Genomic DNA, 18,357 nt, shown 5'->3' with positions numbered 1-18,357 from the left:
AAAGTTTGTATAGTGAAGCAGAGTTCCCCATGGGAAACAGTATTAACATGAGTAATTGCTTCTAGCCTTGACAAAAGATACTATTTGATTTTTTTTTTTAAATGCACACTTTAAGGACACTTTTTTACACACATGAACACACACACACACACACACACACATGTGTGTGTATATATATATATATATATATATATATATATATATATATATATATACATACATACACACAACACACACATATATGCATAATACGTACATACATAGCTAAAAGCAATACTGTCTTTAAAGAAACACATTTCATTTCCATCAGCTCCAGTAGATGATGTGAAAGAGCCTTTCATCACCACGGACAGATACTGACAAACTGGGAGTGAGTAACGTGCCCTTTTCATAAATCGGCATACCAAAGGTTGCTGCTCAAATGGCTTATCTTTAATGCCTCATGGCAAGCGGAGGTAGCCGCCAACTACACCTTGATTATGGAAAAAACTTTCCGTCTTTCCATCCAATCCTGCAGGAAACAACAGGTCCACCACTTAGCACTGAAAATAAATTATGTTTCGAAAAGTACCCTATTATTCAAAAACACGGCACTTGCAATTATACAAAGAACGTGTGGAAGCGGCCCTTGCACTCTGAATAGTATAATAACCTGATCAGGCAAACCTGCCTTAGTTAAATTCCACTTCTCACGGGCCACACCCAAGCGCTACCCAGCAAGCCGGCTTCAAGCTGGACCGCTCCATAACAGACTACATCTCAGCCAATCATCTGCTGATAGAAAAGACCACCCTCTCTACATCGGGTTCATAAATCTGAACCCTACCTTTGACACTGTCTGCCACACTTCACTGTGGAGTATCTTTCTGGGCCGAGGATCTCCTTGTGATCCACCAAGATCGTTGCTCTGTTAAAAGCTGCTTTACAACAATGCAAAGACGTATTTCTGTATTAACGGCAGAGACTCTGACTGGTTTCCTATCCCCAAAGGCGTTCCCCAGGGCTGTGTGGCTGCTCCTGACCTTTCTGACTGCATCATTGACCACCTGATGTAAAGGGTTTGTGAGTGGATCCCTAAAGTGCACTTCGACAACTACCACGTAATCGACCTGGACTATGCTGACGACACCATCCTCCTCAGCACATCCTACAGCTGGCTAAGAGACATTCTGGGCATATACAGCGAAGAGGCAGAGAAGCTTGGCCTCCAAGAGAGCTGTACAAAAACCGAGTTCATGTATATTGATGATGGACCGGATCCACTTCCGCTTGGTAATGTAGAGCCTGTCAAGAACTTTGTGTATCTCGGGTCCATAATGACAGACAACAGGGACTTTAAACTAGAAATCATCCACAGAAGAGCCCTATAGGCAGTTGTTTTGCAAAAAACACATCTTATAAGTCAGAAATAAGTTAGAACTATGTCATAATCAAATATAAAATTCACAGCATACAGTAATTCTTCCATTATCATGTAAAAGCGCAACATAAGTGCTAAATGGCAGTACACTGTGTGACTATGGAAGCAAAAGCTCGAGATTTAGATATCTTTTGTTTTATATTTTAACAGATGCACAATGTACAGTGAAGAGTATTGCAAACCTCAGCGTAGACACGGCTCTCAAAGGCCCAGCCATTTATTGGAATATCTTCCTGTTTGTGTTGCAGTTGGTAACCCTTGGCAACCCGGATCATCTGCTCCACCAGGTCAATACCAGTAATACACTCCGTTATGGGATGCTCAACCTGGATCAAATGGTAAAACAAAGATTGTTTTAGCAAAAATACTACAAATGTGTGCCCTAAAAAACGCCCTAATAAAATCTGATTAGAAATGTTTCAATCTGGAACAAGACTATCAAATTTAATGCACTAACTCATGCGATTAATCACAAAGAATTATGGCATTCATGAAACTAAAAACAAGTTGTTTTGCCACTAAGCAGACGAACAACCTATTGCTATACAGTACGGTAACTCACCAGCTACTCCCAGCCACAGCAACAACAACCATATTGTGAACACTACCAGGGAACACATTCACCAGAGACATATACTGTATAGGTCTGATGTGAAATCTACTAAGTGAATGGTTATCAGTGAGTGATAATCAGTACAGTAGACCATTTCTGTCTCATTCTGGTTATATTATTCAATGAACTACATGACTTAATTAGTTTTGTGTCAGATTTTGTCTAATGCAATTGCCTGCCTATTTTCTAATTAATAAACAAATTGAATGTGTGAATTTACACACACAAAAGCCTTGCTTACCTGTAGCCGTGTGTTCATCTCAAGGAAGTAGAAGTTCTTTTTAGAATCTACCAGGAACTCCACTGTACCAGCAGATGAGTAATGCACTTCTTTGGCCAGCTGCACTGCTTGCTCACCCATTGCTCGTCGTGTCACTGCGTCGAGGAAAGTACTGTAAAGTAGTCATAATCATAGATAGTTAAGTTCATTTTGATCATGCTTCACAATTTACAATAAGGAACATTATATGATTTTTCTTTGTACAATTCGATATGCCCAACAGAAGTAGAAAGAAGCTAATCATATTTAACCCTACCCAGCAATTGCTAATAAACAGTCCATGATTAACATTTTTTCCAATTATTTACTCTTGATTAATAAGCATTTGCAAATATGTTAGAAAAACGCCCATTTTTCCATATAGTATTAACACAAAGATTTAGGGCAGGACACAACTCTGTATTTTTAACATACTGTATTTTTACTAACAGCTCCGATCCAATCAATCAATTTATTTGCATCATATTAAAGACATTACAAGCACAATAATCACAATTTGCACTTAAATATTTCAACATGTTCAAAAGGAATAGGAAGAAGCAGAGCTTGGTCTGATCTCACCCTGTCCTGTAAAAAGTATCGGACAGTGACATCAGACACAGTGTTTCAGTAATTTTTCTTCATTTTACTTCGTCATCATATCCAGGGCCACCTGCCCCTGACTAAGTTTTGCAGTTATTTTCCATATCAATGTACAGTACCTCAAATATGGCAACATTAGAGAACAGGAAAGAGTATGAGGTGATTTTTGGTCCATTGTGTTTTCCCTTATTCAATATTGAAATATTCATAAAGGGTGATTTCCAGGTCATTCTATCATTTATTCGAACTCCCAAGAATGTGTTTTCTTGTACTCTGTTAATGTCTACTATATCTGTTTGTATTTGCGTAGATATTATTTTACCTTTTCCAAATATAGTAAAAATATTTAGTAGGGCTGCGAATCTTTGGGTGTCCCACGATTCGATAATATATTGATTTTTTCGATTCAACACGATTCTCGATTCAAAAACGATATTTATCCAATTCAAAATGATTCTGTGTTCATTCAATACGTAGGATTTCAGCAGGATCTACCCCAGTCTGCTGAAATGCTAGCAGAGTAGTAGATTTAAAAAAAAAAAAACTTTTATAATTATAAACGACAATGTTTTATCAACTGATTGCAATGATGTAATTTGTTTTAACTATTAAACGAACCAAAAATATGACGTACTTTATCTTTGTGAAAACATTGGACACAGTGTGTTGTCAAGCTTATGCAAGTGTAAGCCACTGTGACACTATTGGGTTTTTTTATTTTTTTTTATAAATGTCTAATGATAATGTAAATGAGGGATTTTTAATCAGTGCTATGCTGAAATTATGACTAATATTGATACTGTTGCTGATAATATTCATTTTTGTTTCACTACTTTTGGTTTGTTCTGTGTCGTGTTTGTGTCTCCTCTCAATTGCTCTGTTTATTGCAGTTTTTTGAATGTTGCTGGGTCAGGTTTGGTTTTGGAATTGGATTGCATTTTTATGGTGTTGCTGTGTAGTGGTTTGTTTGATTGATTAAAAAAAAAAAAAAAAAAGTAAAAAAAATCAATTAAAAAAAAAAAAAGAGTATTGATTCTGAATCCCCACAACGTATTCAAAACTATTTTTTACCACACCCCTAATATTTAGGTTTCACTTCAATGCAAGGATAGTCTGTTTTAGGGGTGTGACAATATCTTGTGTCACGGCAATCTCGCAAGATTAACATTTGACATTTTAAAACAAAACAAACAGTTGCATTCGTTCAAACCTGGGTGCTTCTTCCACCACCTTCTGGTTCCTCCTCTGAATAGAGCACTCTCTTTCATTTAACCAAAGTGCATTACCATGTTTATCAGCCAGCACCTATGAGAAGAAGCACAATTTATCAGTGAAATAATACATGTTAAATGAGCATTCAAATAGATCAGTAAAAAAACATTATTAGTCAGTCAGAGTCTATCCTTGCAGCATACTAAAATGTTCAAGATCACTATAAAACAACATCAGACCAAACACTTACTGCACCTGAATTTCTATGTGTCTCGGGTTATCTATGTATTTTTCAATAAGAAGCCTATCGTCTCCAAAGCTTGACGCTGCTTCCAGAGATGAGAATCGGAAGCCATCTCTGTAATAAGCAGACATAAAATGTGATTACTAAACATTATGAAGGTCATGGTTTAGAAATATCTTATATTTATCAGGCAGTGTTTGACTTATTTTTAAACCACATCACTAAACTTTTCTAAATTTGTCACACTGTCATAAAAAAGTATTGTCTGCAAACATATTACATGTGCAATGGAAACTTGATTTACAAATACTTCATTGTACAAACATTTATTTTTATGAAACAGAGACCAAAAAAAAAACACGCTTTGGTTTACAAACCTTGTCTTGTTGTACAAACGTTTCATCCACCCATTGTGTGCCTGCAGTGCAGCCATTTTGTGGGCAGGCAGATCAATCTCCATGCTCACTCCTCATTTAGTCAGCACAATGCGGCTTTTAGCTACTGTGCTAATTTGTACGCTTTTTAAGTGGGTTTTTTTCAGGGTTTTTTACAACATTGTTCTAGGTTTGTTAGCTGAATGTAAGAACTAAGAAAGCAAAGGACACACAATGTGTGGTTTGAAACATTCAGATAGTGTCCACAGCATTATTAAAGCTGCCTTCATCCCCACCCTTCCGCTGAAGGCAAAAAAATTAACCGACAAGGTAAAGTGAATATTTTGAATTCTTAATTATTTAGCATTATTTAGCTACCTGGCTGTTTAAGTTAAGGAGTTTGACAGTGTGTGTGTGTGTGTGTGTGTGTGTGTGTGCGTGTGTGTGTGTGTGTGCGTGTGCGTGTTTCGGCAGGGCGGCTTCGAGAGAGGACAATTCAGCTAGTTGTTGTTTTGACTTATTTAACAAAATATAGTTGATTCATCACCCCCTTATTATGTTTGTTTGATATATAGTACTGTATAGCGCTTTATATTGTGTTCAAAGTGTACAAACATTTACTAAGATAAGGACTTTTGTCAAAGCTGGATGGTTTACATTGTTTCTTATGGAAAAATGTACCCCACTCAGGGCTGCGCAATTTTGGCCAAAAATCTTAATTTTTTTCTCTGTTAACTTAATTTTCAATTATGAATTAATTTTTTCGATTTCAAAACTACAAAATACAACAAATGGTTGGTGGTTGCTGACATTATCATGTTAAATAGGCTAATAAAAAGGCTAAATAAACATCATACATCATTTAAAGGCCTACTGAAACCCACTACTACCGACCACGCAGTCTGATAGTTTATATATCAATGATGAAATCTTAACATTGCAACACATGCCAATACGGCCTTTTTAGTTTACTAAATTGCAATTTTAAATTTCGCGCGAAGTATCCTGTTGAAAACGTCAGTCTGATGACGCGGACATTTTTTTCCAGCCCGATCCCAGCTATAAGTAGTCTGCTTTAATCGCATAATTACACAGTATTCTGGACATCTGTGTTGCTGAATCTTTTGCAATTTGTTCAATTAATAATGGAGACGTCAAAGAAGAACGATGTAGGTGGGAAGTGGTGTATTGCAGCTGTCTTTAGCAACACAAACACAACCGGTGTTTTCCTTGTTTACATTCCTTGTGCACCTGTCAAAGAGGCAGCTGCGTGGCTACCCTCAGAGACACTGGCGGTCACCACACCCATGGCCACACCCCTCCTACTTTCAGGTACAACAGTATAATCTCACTACAACACTATCAACACAATAAGCAGATAAGGGATTTTCCAGAATTATCCCAGTAAATGTGTCTAATAACATCTGAATCGCTCCCACTGCCGTCTTTTTTTTTTCTAGTCCTTCACTCTCACTATCCTCATCCACGAATCTTTCATCCTCGCTCAAATTAATGGGAAATTGTTGCTTTCTCGGTCCGAATCGCTCTCGCTGCTGGTGGCCATGATTCTAAACAATGTGAGGATGTGAGGAGCTCCACAACCCGTGACGTCACACGCACATCGTCTGCTACCCCGGGTACAGGCAAGGCTTTTTTATTAGTGCCCAAAAGTTGTGAACTTTATCGTCGATGTTCTCTACTAAATCATTTCAGCAAAAATATGGCAATATCGCGAAATGATCAAGTATGACACATAGAATGGACCTGTTATCCCCGTTTAAATAAGAAAATCTCATTTTAATAGGCCTTTAAAGACAAATATGACGAATAAAAATACTTTGCCTTTCATGCTTGCTTGTATTTGATAGATCTCCTTAATTTTTAATGCATACCTCTCTTCACAAAAAATACCATCCACGTGGCAAAACTTTGCACCTACTCAGTGGCCTAGTGGTTAGAGTGTCCGCCCTAAGACTATAAAAAAATGGGACCCATTGCCTCCCTGCTTGGCACTCAGTATCAAGGGTTGGAATTGGGGGTTAAATCACCATAAATGATTCCCGGGCACGGCACTGCTGCTGCCCACTGCACCCCTCACTTCCCAGGAGGAGATCAAGGGGATGGGTCAAATGCAGAGGACAAATTTCACCATACCTAGTGTGTGTGTGACAATCATTGGTACTTTAACTTTAACTTAAATCTCTTATGCTGCGTCTTATTCTCTGGCAAAGCAGGTGTGTTGTGAAGCACATTCACGATACATCCGCCACACTTCTATCATAATATGTTTGTGAACAAGGGCGAACCCAGAAGCACAAAATCTGCATTTTTAAGTTTAGTTTGTAACTACATATCGCAATATGGATTTTAGGTCTTAAGACCCGTGCCTATGACCAGCCCTTGTCGGTCGTGAGTAATGGTTTTAAATATTATATTATTATTTTGTTAACATTTTTTACGTTAAAAAGGGAGGTAAGCCATTGGTTAGTAACAACTGCGTCAGTTTTTTCTCATTCTAAGTAAAACTTTGTAGGAAAAATTTTTTCCCCTCTTATTGTATCCGTAGGTCGTCCAAACAGATTTCAGCATCTGATATTGTTCCTGTCTTCTCTTGTCATAATTATTTTCCTTATTTTCTTCTGTCAATGTCTACACCATGTTTTTGTATTTGTGTCCTGTGTTTCCCCCCTTAAACTTACTGTCCAGTGGCATTCGAAATAAAATACAAATAAATCAACAGCAATAATTATAGGCTCTCTTGCTGCATTGCAGCAAGCATACAGATTATTTGTATGTATGACCAAACAGAACGGTTTGAAAATAAATAAAGTACTGTATACATTTGATAATGCCTGATACGTGTGCTAGTCCAAACATTGTAAAATAATTATGAAAAAAAAAGTTCATAAGAAACTTGACAGATACCTTGTTTCCTCATCATTCCATGAAATTCTCATTCCTTTTCCTCCACCGCCCGCAGATGCTTTTATCATTACTGGGTAGCCTACCAGAGACAAAAAACACAAGCAACACATTTTAAAGTAAATATGTATTTTGTCAAACATCCAGTATTACTCACTATACGAGCACATAAATATTTAATGGCTCTGATAAATGTATTAATATTGAAAATCTGGATATTTTTTCACAAACAAGTAAACTTATAAAACACACCACACTAAATTGCAATGAAGACTATTGTGTTCCCAGATATCAAAAATTCTGCTCATAAGTTTACATACAGTACATCAGCATGAACATTGTATGAATCCTGGAGGGGCCTAGGGGATTGGGCAAATAAAGTACAGTATTTGAAATAAAAACTAGGATTGTGTGCACAAGTTGTATTTCATTCAATATCATATATACAAACCCCGTTTCCATATGAGTTGGGAATTTGTGTTGAATGTAAATATAAACAGAATACAATGATTTGCAAATCCTTTTCGACCCAAATTCAATTGAATGCACTACAAAGACAAGATATTTGATGTTCAAACTCATAAACTTTATTTTTTTTTGCAAATAATAAATAATTTAGAATTTCATGGCTGCAACATGTGCCAAAGTAGTAGGGAAAGGGCATGTTCACCACTGTGTTACATCACCTTTTCTTTTAACAACACTCAATAAACGTTTGGGAACTGAGGAAACTAACTGTTGAAGCTTTAAAAGTGGAATTCTTTCCCATTCTAGTTTTATGTAGAGCTTCAGTCGTTCAACAGTCCGGGGTCTCCGCTGTCGTATTTTACGCTTCATAATGCACCACACATTTTCGATGGGAGACAGGTCTGGACTGCAGGCGGGCCAGAAAAGTACCCGCACTCTTTTTTTACAAAGCCATGCTGTTGTAACACGTGCTGAATGTGGCTTGGCATTGTCTTGCTGAAATAAGCAGGGGTGTCCATGAAAAAGACGGCGCTTAGATGGCAGCATATGTTGTTCCAAAACCTGTATGTACCATTCAGCAATAATGGTGCCTTCACAGATGTGTAAGTTACCAATGCTTTGGGCACTAATGCACCCCCAAACCATCACAGATGCTGGCTTTTGAAGTTTGTGTCGATAACAGTCTGGATGGTTCGCTTCCCCTTTGGTCCTGATGACACGATGTTGAATATTTCCAAAAACAATTTGAAATGTGGACTCGACAGACCACAGAACAATTTTCCACCTTGCAGCGGTTTATCTTTGATGATCTCGGCCCCAGAGAAGCCAGCGGCGTTTCTGGATGTTGTTGATAAATGGCTTTCGCTTTGCATAGTAGAGCTTTCACGTGCACTTACAGATGTAGCGACAAACTGTAGTTAGTGACAGTGGTTTTCTGAAGTGTTCCTGAGCCCATGTGGTGATATCCTTCAGAGATTGATATCGGTTTTTGATACAGTGCCGTCTGAGGGATCGAAGGTCACGGTCAATCAATGTTGATTTCCGGCCATGCCGCTTACTGGGGTGATTTCTCCGGATTCTCTGAACCTTTTGATGATATTATGGACCGTAGATGTTGAAATCCCTAAATTGCTTGCAATTGCACTTTAAGAAACATTGTTCTTAAACTGTTTGACTATTTGCTCATGAAGTTGTGGACAAAGGGATGTACCTCGCCCCATCCTTTCTTGTGAACGCAGAGCATTTTTTGGGAAGCTGTTTTTATACCCCTTCATGGCACCCACCTGTTCCCAATTATCCTGCACACCTGTGGGATGTTGCAAATAAGTGTTTGATGAGCATTCCTCAACTTTATCAGTATTTATTGCCATGTTCCCCAACTTCTTTGTCACGTGTTGCTGGCATCAAATTCTAAAGTTAATGATTATTTATTTGCAAAAAAAAAAATGTTTATCAGTTTGAACGTCAAATATGTTGTCTTTGTAACATAATCACTTGAATATGGGTTGAAAAGGATTTGCAAATCATTGTATTCCGTTTATATTTACATCTAACACAATTTCCCAACTCATATGGAAACGGGGTTTGTAGATAATATATGTTATATGTTATTTATTATTATTATTGTCTATTGTGAGCGAACTGTGGTGCAGAATTTCCCCCAGGGATCAAAAAAGTACTTTTTATTCTATTCTAAATATTTACTGGCTAAAAATTATACGTATGGGCCCTAAAATATATATACCGTACATTTACACAAACATTTTAATAAGTGGTGTTGAGAATTTTAGAATGTCTGAGTTAAACAAAGCTATTAACTTCCCACTTCAGTGGATATCTTCTCTGTGGTAGCATAAAATAATTATTTTGAAATACTCAGAACACTGAGGAGGTCCATGGAACTCAGTTAACATATTCAAAGCAAAACTGGAGTTGAGAAACTTTTTTTGGAAACATTTTAAACAATTGCAGATTCCCAGATCATTAGCTGAAATTATTTTATGTAATGGAAAACTGTAGGTTCTATTCGGACGCGAGACTTATGAACAAAAGTGAACGAAGTGGTGGGCCACCAAACCAACATGGCAACTGTGCAGCAAACACAGTATGCAAAGGTGCTAATTCTTACCACAAAAAGCAGATATGAGCAAAAAATGCAAACTATACAATAGAAAATATCCCTATACAGTATCAAAATAAGATTTGTTTAGTGATTTTAAGGATTAAACGTTGGTCGCGTTCCCATACATGTCGAACTACTCGGTGCTCCAGGCGTCATTCTATACGACAAAACAGACAACAACTTGGAAAAGTATGGAGGCCTACAACTTTTTCGTGTGGCTGAGTCAAGGAAATTGGTATCAAAGACTCCCAAACATAAATCATGCATTGTTTTTGCTTGGGTAAGGTTGCCTTTCGACGAGTGCGAGTTTGGGGGGTGCTGGAGCCTAAGCCAGCTGCATTCAGACAGAAGGCGGGGTACACCCTGGACAAGTCGCCACCTCTTTGCAGGGCCAACATATACACTTATGCTGCACTAAAATAAATAAACTGAGCTAATAATGAAAATGTTTCTTAAATAAATTTTCAATGAAAATAAAGGCAAATGAAAATACAGCTTCCTACGCCTGCACCAATGTATCAGGGGAATTCCAGTTTCCCATTGTATTTTGCGTAGCAATTTGTACAGTATAGAGTTTTCTTTTGTGATGTGTTTATTGTTAGTTATTGTTTATAATTCCCCCACGGTATATAATTAGTTAGTGTGTGTTTCGCTTACCTTTGTCTTGTGTTCTAAATTTTAGGGGGCCGCGAGTTTGGACAGCTCGTTGTGTAGTAAATTTCTCGCCTGTTTTCAACCACGCTCATACGATAATGTCAAATGAGGTTGCAAAGGACTTTCTTAAGAGAGCGAGTACTCAAAGACGTCAATAATTACTGTCACAATATTGTTGCATGCTATCTTTGACACTGATTGGTGGCCGCTGGCACATGACCCGAGGATTATGCCTCAATGCGAAATTATCACATCGGCAAAATAATCACAACTATATCGACTTCAAAATACATTTTTAATAATACAGCCAAGGACACATTTGCAGGCGATCCTCACCTAAACTCTCAAGTCTTATGACGTTGTAATGCTTAAGTCCGCGTCAAGTCCTGATTCAGTGATGTCAAAGTCCAAGGAGAGTTGCAATTATCTGATGACATAGTTAAGGGGAGGCCAAAGTCATCAAAGTTGTGACTCAAGTCTGCCTCGAGTCCACAACTCTACTAATAAAAACTGAGGTACCACTGTAATTGAAATGCAATTGAAATAATTGAATGAAAAAAAAATTAAGGCATTTATATACTATTACATGTGCTCTTTACTGTTATACCAGCTCTTGATAGCGAAATGGGTTTGAAAAGACACAAATGAACTGCAGTCAGCTGGATACTTACCAACATTCTGTGCTATTTTCACAGCTTCCTCGACAGTCTATAACAGACAATGGTTTTGGTTAAAAAAATGGGAATATTATTGATAACTCTGCAATGAATGCAATAACTGCAAATTGACCTGGAGCTTCATGTATTAAGGGTGTGTATTGCAATGCATACGCACAAAAACGTGGCATACGCACTCTTTTACAGCAAAGTTCTGACGTATCAAGAGTGAAATGAATGTGGGAATGTGCGGGGCCTCATGCCAACTTCATGGCTGGTATATGCATGTTTCTACATGCTTTTGATCCTTTAATGACACTGTTTCAATAAACAAATGTGAAAACAATTAGTCCTCAAGCTGAGTGATGTGCACATCAGACACACAAAGCAATGGCAAATCATTACCGTAAAAAACATGACGGCTTTAGCAGTATTAGAAGAATTTGTAAATGATGCAAAATGTGTTTTCAGAGAAAGAGGAATTATTTGGTGATTTCTTTGATTGTTTTTTCACTGTCATTTACACAATATAACTAAAGGTGGATTTAACTTTTGGCCTTGGCTTTGTGTATGTGCATGCACATAAACAGCCACACAGGTGGCTGAGTGCAGGGATCACTAATTGGCGAACCACGGTGCGAGACCAGACCCAGGACGCCGTCCCATAGGGACCGAGACCTGTAGTCAATTATTTATTTAGGTATTTTAAGTATATGACGGAGTGCTTCAAATTCGACCGGTGCCGCTTTTACGGTACTGGTTCGTTAGATCAGAGTATAACAAGCCCATATGATACTGCTGGGCCAATGGCATTCATATCTGTGCACTTCAGGCAGTAAACATGGGGAATCTAAATATAGAGAGAGATGAGAGAGAAGCGTAGCGAGTGACACAAAAGAATGAGTGATATCCACTAAAATAAGAAAGAAACGAGTGAGACTTATGCAGAGGTAGGACAGAGACAAGTGAGCGCTAGAAAGGAAAGAAGAACAATAAGTCCCCGTTTTCTACAGCACCGTAAAGTCTGGACTATAAGCCACTACTTTTTCCTCGACTTTAAAGCCTGCGGCTTATAAAATGGAGTCGATCATTTAAAATAAAACCCACTGAATAGGTGTGTTATTGTTTGTGCTATGGCGCCATCTTTTAAATGAGTTTGCGTACTGCAAGTGAGCAATTTAATTTTTTTTGACACCGAACGGAATTATAGTTGACACTTGGTCTTACAGCCATCCATAGCATTTCTACTCGTATGAAATTTTCATTTATCACTCCAAGCAACGTTTGTAAGTTTTACAGCATAACTTAAACAATTCCTACTTACTAAATGTCCCATGTGTGATGTCTGTCAGATTGTTATTTGTACGTTCTATGGTTATGTAATGAAACTAGCGTTACCAGCATCCGCTGCAATTTCGGACATGTAAGGAAAGAAAAAAGTGTACATGTGATGTATCATATTGAAACTTTATACATGTTCGAAATAAACTTAAACTTCAAAGTTCAAACAAGTTTAAAAGTGTCTTTGTTAGTATTACTAATTAACAACAACATTCTTTTTGTATTGTTTCAGTTGTGTAAATTCACCAAAACATCACTTTGGACTTAAAGAGTCCGTTTAGCTGATTAGAGACCCAGCTTTTGCAGCTAGTGGGACCATGGCGATGCCTTCTGTTATGTTTGATCAGCGGTGTGACAGGCACCGTTTGGAAACAAAGTATGTAGATAAACATATACAAAATGCTTGTGTAAATAACTAATTTTACCAAATATTAATCTGCGGCTTATAGTCTGGTGGAGCTAATATATGCATAATATTTTTTCCTTCTAAAATTTAGTGGGTGGAGCTTATATCCCGGTGCGCTCTATAGTCTGGAAAATACTGTTCTGCCATCCCTTCCTTCCTCTGACCACTAACTGCGTTGCACAAATGGAGAGAGATAATAGAGAGCAACAAGTCGAGACAACAGACCATTACATAAACATGGCGCTCTGTAAGAAGAGAAAAGTGGACAGCGTAAATAGTCCTTTTGACACAGAATGTATAAACTAATTTATCTGCATTCTTTCTTTTGAAAGCACTAAACTAGTTCTCAATACTAACCCAAGGGTGTCTAAAGTGCGACCAAAGGAACATTTTTAGTCTGCATTGTTTTGTTCTTTTTTCGGGGTGGCCCGAACCTTTGCATGAGGAAATGTTTTGTATTTGGACCAGTGACGTGCGGTGACCTTTACAACAGGTGACGCAAAGATGTCTTTGGCGTTTTTTTTGTTTTTTTTTTACTTAAATTCATATGCTTTAACCCAGGAGTCGGGAACCTTTTTGGCTGAGAGAACCATGGAAGCCAAATATTTTAAAATGTATTTCTGTGAGAGCCATATAATATATTTTTAACACTGAATACAACTAAATGTGTGCATTTTTATGTAAAACCAACATTAGGGTAGAACATGTCTGTTATTTTTTTTAATACCATTTTTATTCTGAAGCTAACTAATAATGAATAAAATACTTCTTACCATTGTTGACTTCTTGAACAGGTGCGGTAGAAAAACGGATGGATGGATAAAAATGCATTACAGTTTTTTATATTTTGAACGTTATTTTTAACACTGATTACAAGGGGAATTATTTATTATTTATTTTGTTAAGCAATGTCATATAAGATTAATCTGAGAGCCAGATGCAGTCATCAAAAGAGCTACATCTGGCTCTAGAGCCATAGGTTCCCTACCCCTGCTCTAACCATTATTTATAGAGGTTGGACATGAAAATAACAAGAAAAAGATGGGAGTAATTCACTTTCATAAAAATGTCATCAGGATATTATGATATGATAAATGGGACCAAATTTTTTTGATGAAGTGGTTATCAATAGTTTTTGGTTCCATTTGCATTATTAAAATACATCAAATAAAATAAAATAAGGAAAAGAAGGGAGTAATTCACTTTCATAAAAATGTTATCATGATATTATGATATGATAAATGGGACCAAAACGTTTTTGCTGAAGTGGTTATCAATACTTTTTGGTTCCATTTGCATTAATAAAATAACACGCACGCACGCACACGCACGCACACACACACACACACACACACACACACACACACACACACACACACACACGCACGCACGCACGCACGCACGCACGTTTTCAACGGTCTTTATGAAGGCGTGGAGAGGGAGGGGCTAGCCTCTCCAACATTTATGCTCAATCCCACATTGATTAAGATGTACAAGAGAAATGTGCCTAGATTCATACGTGTGAACATCTTCATATTTTTGTGTGTACTATGTTTCTGGATTTGAGAATAGGCTGTCTTTTAATCAGGAATCTACACAAGTCTTTTACATTAAGCCTCTGAGAATGCGCAGCAAAAAAAAAAAGGCCCCATGAGAAGGGGGATTTGACGGATGGGAGTAGGGGGTTTAATACATACAAAACATTTTCTGAATATTATAACCCTTTACAAATCTAATTGAAACCGTTTTATCGGCCGGAAAATAAGAAGAAAGAGCAGGAAGACTCGGTGTTGCCAACTTAGCGATGTTAGTGCTCTGCCATACCTTGACCACGCCATCAAATCCTGGGATAGTGTTGACCTTGGCAGCCTTCGCAATCAGCTTGCTCTCAATTTTGTCCCCCATTGCGTGGATAGCATGAGTGTCTGGGCCAATAAATGTCACACCCTCGTTTGCCTAGAAACACACAAACAAGAATACAATCTTTTTTGCCACTTTTTAACAGAGCGCGAAATCAAGCCCCATTATGGCTTGACCAAACCGTATTGGTTTTTAATGAAATGTTAATACTTACATTAAAGAAATATATTTTATTTTTGGCCGATCCAAACAAAACCTACAGTATTGTCTAGCCACAAGAAAATCTAATAACCAACAGTAATAGTATTAAAAAGAGAAATGTATCTTCAGCTCTGGGTTTTGGTAAACAATCACCCCCGCAACCCAGAGAGGGACAAGCGGTAGGAAATGGATGGATGGATGGATATACAGTTTTTTGGCATTGCGGAGGAACAACTACAGTATGAACCTTAAAATTCAACAGCCAAACAGTGTGTCCACAATGTTTTGAGAAACATCCATTGCACCGGTCGCCAAGGATGGGGGGGTCCGCCGATCTGTGGCCCCCTTTTAGGTTTCTCATTGTGCCGATTGCGTTGTTTTTTCTTGCCCTGATGTGGGATCTGAGCCGAGGATGTCGTTGTGGCTTGAGACAATTGTGATTAAGGGTTGTATAAATAAACTTTGATTGATTGATGAAAATAATAAACGTCTTTAATCAATTCAATTAAGTTTACTGTACGGAGACTAAATAACTGTCCATCTACTGTATTTATTGTTCAATGTTCGGTAACTATTTTTAAAACATTGCTTTTTGTTGTATCTTCAAAATTCAGTCCGAAATTTCAAGTGGGTCACAATACAGATATTCATCAAGAACTAAATGTATAGTTTTGTTACTGGTTATTTTATTGTTGACGTTTAGTTTTACAATTGAGGAATGCACTCACCAGCCTCTTGGCAAACTCTTTGTTTTCAGAGAGAAATCCATACCCCGGGTGAACCTGGATAAAGAAAAACAAATCATAGGGAGATTATTTTAATTCTATCCTTGCATGGTTGTCCCAAAACCAATATTTTGGTACAGGTACCGGTACCAAAACTTATTTTGATACTTTGATACCTATCAAAATAAAGGGGACCACAAAAAAAATATTGGCTTTAATTTAACAGAAAATCTTTCTTATTGCAATCAAAAAATAATTGTGTCAATGAACAAGATAGTAACATATACTAGACAACTACTATTTTAGTGGTAAGTAAGCAAACAAAGGCTAATATGGCTGCTGATATATGCAGTAACATGTTGTGTCATTTCCCATTCTATTTCTTTGTCAAAATTATGAGGAACAAGCAGTAGAAAATGTGAAGTGAAGTGAATCATATTTATATAGCGCTTTTTCTCTAGTGACTCAAAGCACTTTACATAGTGAAACCCAATATGTAAGTTACATTTAAACCAGTGTGGGTGGCACTGGGAGCAGGTGGGTAAAGTGTCTTGCCCAAGGACACAACGGCAGTAACTAGGATGGCGGAAGCAGGGATCGAACTTGCAACCCTCAAGTTGCTGGCACGGCCACCCTACCAACCGAGCTATACCGCCCCAAAATGCATTATTAATCTACTTGTTCATTTACTGTTAATATCTGCTTGGTTTCTACATACACTTATGTTAAAATGTAAAAGGCACTTATTATTTGGTTGTTTGGATACTTGACAATAGTTTTAGGTGATACTACACATTTTGATATCAACCCAATACTATGTAGTTACAGGATCATACATTGATCATAATTCAAGTTCTCCTGTTGTCCAGGTACATATTTCTAGACTTTTTAAAAAATTGAAAATGACAAAAGAGTTTGTGATAATAAAAAATATCGGTGTAATCATTGCAACTAGATATGACTCTTGTACTTGTATGGATACAGTCGATGTATGTTACATTTGTTTACATTTAGGAACGCCAGCTTGCTGTTAGGGGTTAGCTATTGTATCCTCCTACAGTGTGTAGTGAAGCTAGTGATGTTTAGTTATTCCTCGTCCTGCAGGGATGATATTTGTAAGAAACTTAGTTTACTTGTCGCTGTGGAGGAAAACAATTCTGATTTAGAAGTTGCTAAATGATCGGTCTTCATATAGCTCCCAGACCAGTGGTTCTTAACCTGGGTTTGCTCGAACCCTATGGGTTCGGTGGAGCCTCCGCTGCAGAGGTCAAGACACACATGACTCATTGTGTGAATAAAAACTTCTCCCTATCGGCGTATTATGAATACAGCAACAGGAGAAGTCACACTGATTTTCAGGTGTGTAATTTGTTATGAGTTCATGCACTGTATTGGTGTTTGTTCTTTGAACAAGGTGACGTTCATGCATTAATCATTCTGTGTACCAGTAAAAATAACATAACATTGTCTTGAATTTGAAAAATATATATATTTTCTTGGGCAGCACAGTGGAACAGGGGTTAGGGCATGTGCCTCACAATACGAAGGTCCTGAGTGGTCCTGGGTTCAATCCCGGGCTCGGGATCTTTCTGTGTGGAGTTTGCATGTTCTCACTGTGACTGGGTGGGTTCTCTCCGGGTACTCCGGCTTCCTCCCACTTCCAAAGACATGCACCTGGGGATAGGTTGATTGGCAACACTAAAATTGGCCCTAATGTGTGAATGTGAGTGTGAATGTTGTCTGTCTTTCTGTGTTGGCCCTGCGATGAGGTGGCGACTTGTCCAGGGTTATGGCCCGAATGCAACTGAGATAGGCTCCAGCAACCCCAAATGGGACAAGCGGTAGAAAATGGATGGATGGATGGATGGATAAAACATTGCCTACAGCCGCTTGCTCGCTATGTTTTGAAGTACCCCTTGTGGAGCGGCACTTCAGTGTTTATTTGTCCACATTTATCATTTGTTTCAAGTCAAAATGTGTCCAGTCTGCCTCATGTCTCCACACCTGTCATTATTCACTATGAATACGAATAATTTGAAGACTCTTTTTCAGCGCTTATTATCCAATCCAATTTGTTCCACCAGTAACGCCTGCAACAATATATACGACATATACTGAAAATCCAGTCCATGTTTTCACTGTTACCTTAGCAAGGTCAAGCAAGACAAAGGCTACTTTCAGTGTGTTCGCAAAACTGCAGGCACACTACTACAGCTTTGCAGTATAGGTGTGCTGCTTAAACTCAATTTATGGTAGTTTATTAGCCTTAGTGTTATT

The 18,357-nt window shown here is 37.9% G+C and overlaps 1 protein-coding gene across 1 annotated transcript in view; it reads right to left on the bottom strand.

Annotated features, from left to right (window-relative positions):
- Nucleotides 1–18,357, bottom strand: part of pcca (propionyl-CoA carboxylase subunit alpha) — a 42,189-nt gene that overhangs the window by 13,836 nt on the left and 9,996 nt on the right. Inside the window, exons 6-13 of the mRNA XM_061911132.1 lie at nt 16,084–16,137; nt 15,119–15,250; nt 11,563–11,599; nt 7,651–7,729; nt 4,363–4,465; nt 4,106–4,200; nt 2,275–2,425; nt 1,603–1,746 (exon numbers count right to left, since the gene is read on the bottom strand). Of these exons, the coding sequence (XP_061767116.1) occupies nt 1,603–1,746; nt 2,275–2,425; nt 4,106–4,200; nt 4,363–4,465; nt 7,651–7,729; nt 11,563–11,599; nt 15,119–15,250; nt 16,084–16,137 (795 nt within the window). The remainder of the gene's footprint in view (nt 1–1,602; nt 1,747–2,274; nt 2,426–4,105; nt 4,201–4,362; nt 4,466–7,650; nt 7,730–11,562; nt 11,600–15,118; nt 15,251–16,083; nt 16,138–18,357) is intronic.

This window comes from Nerophis ophidion, linkage group LG09 (genome assembly GCF_033978795.1).
Source record: "Nerophis ophidion isolate RoL-2023_Sa linkage group LG09, RoL_Noph_v1.0, whole genome shotgun sequence".
NCBI lineage: Eukaryota > Metazoa > Chordata > Actinopteri > Syngnathiformes > Syngnathidae > Nerophis > Nerophis ophidion.
The sequence above is the reverse complement of the archived record's forward strand: the minus strand, read 5'-3'. Positions and strand labels throughout refer to the sequence as shown.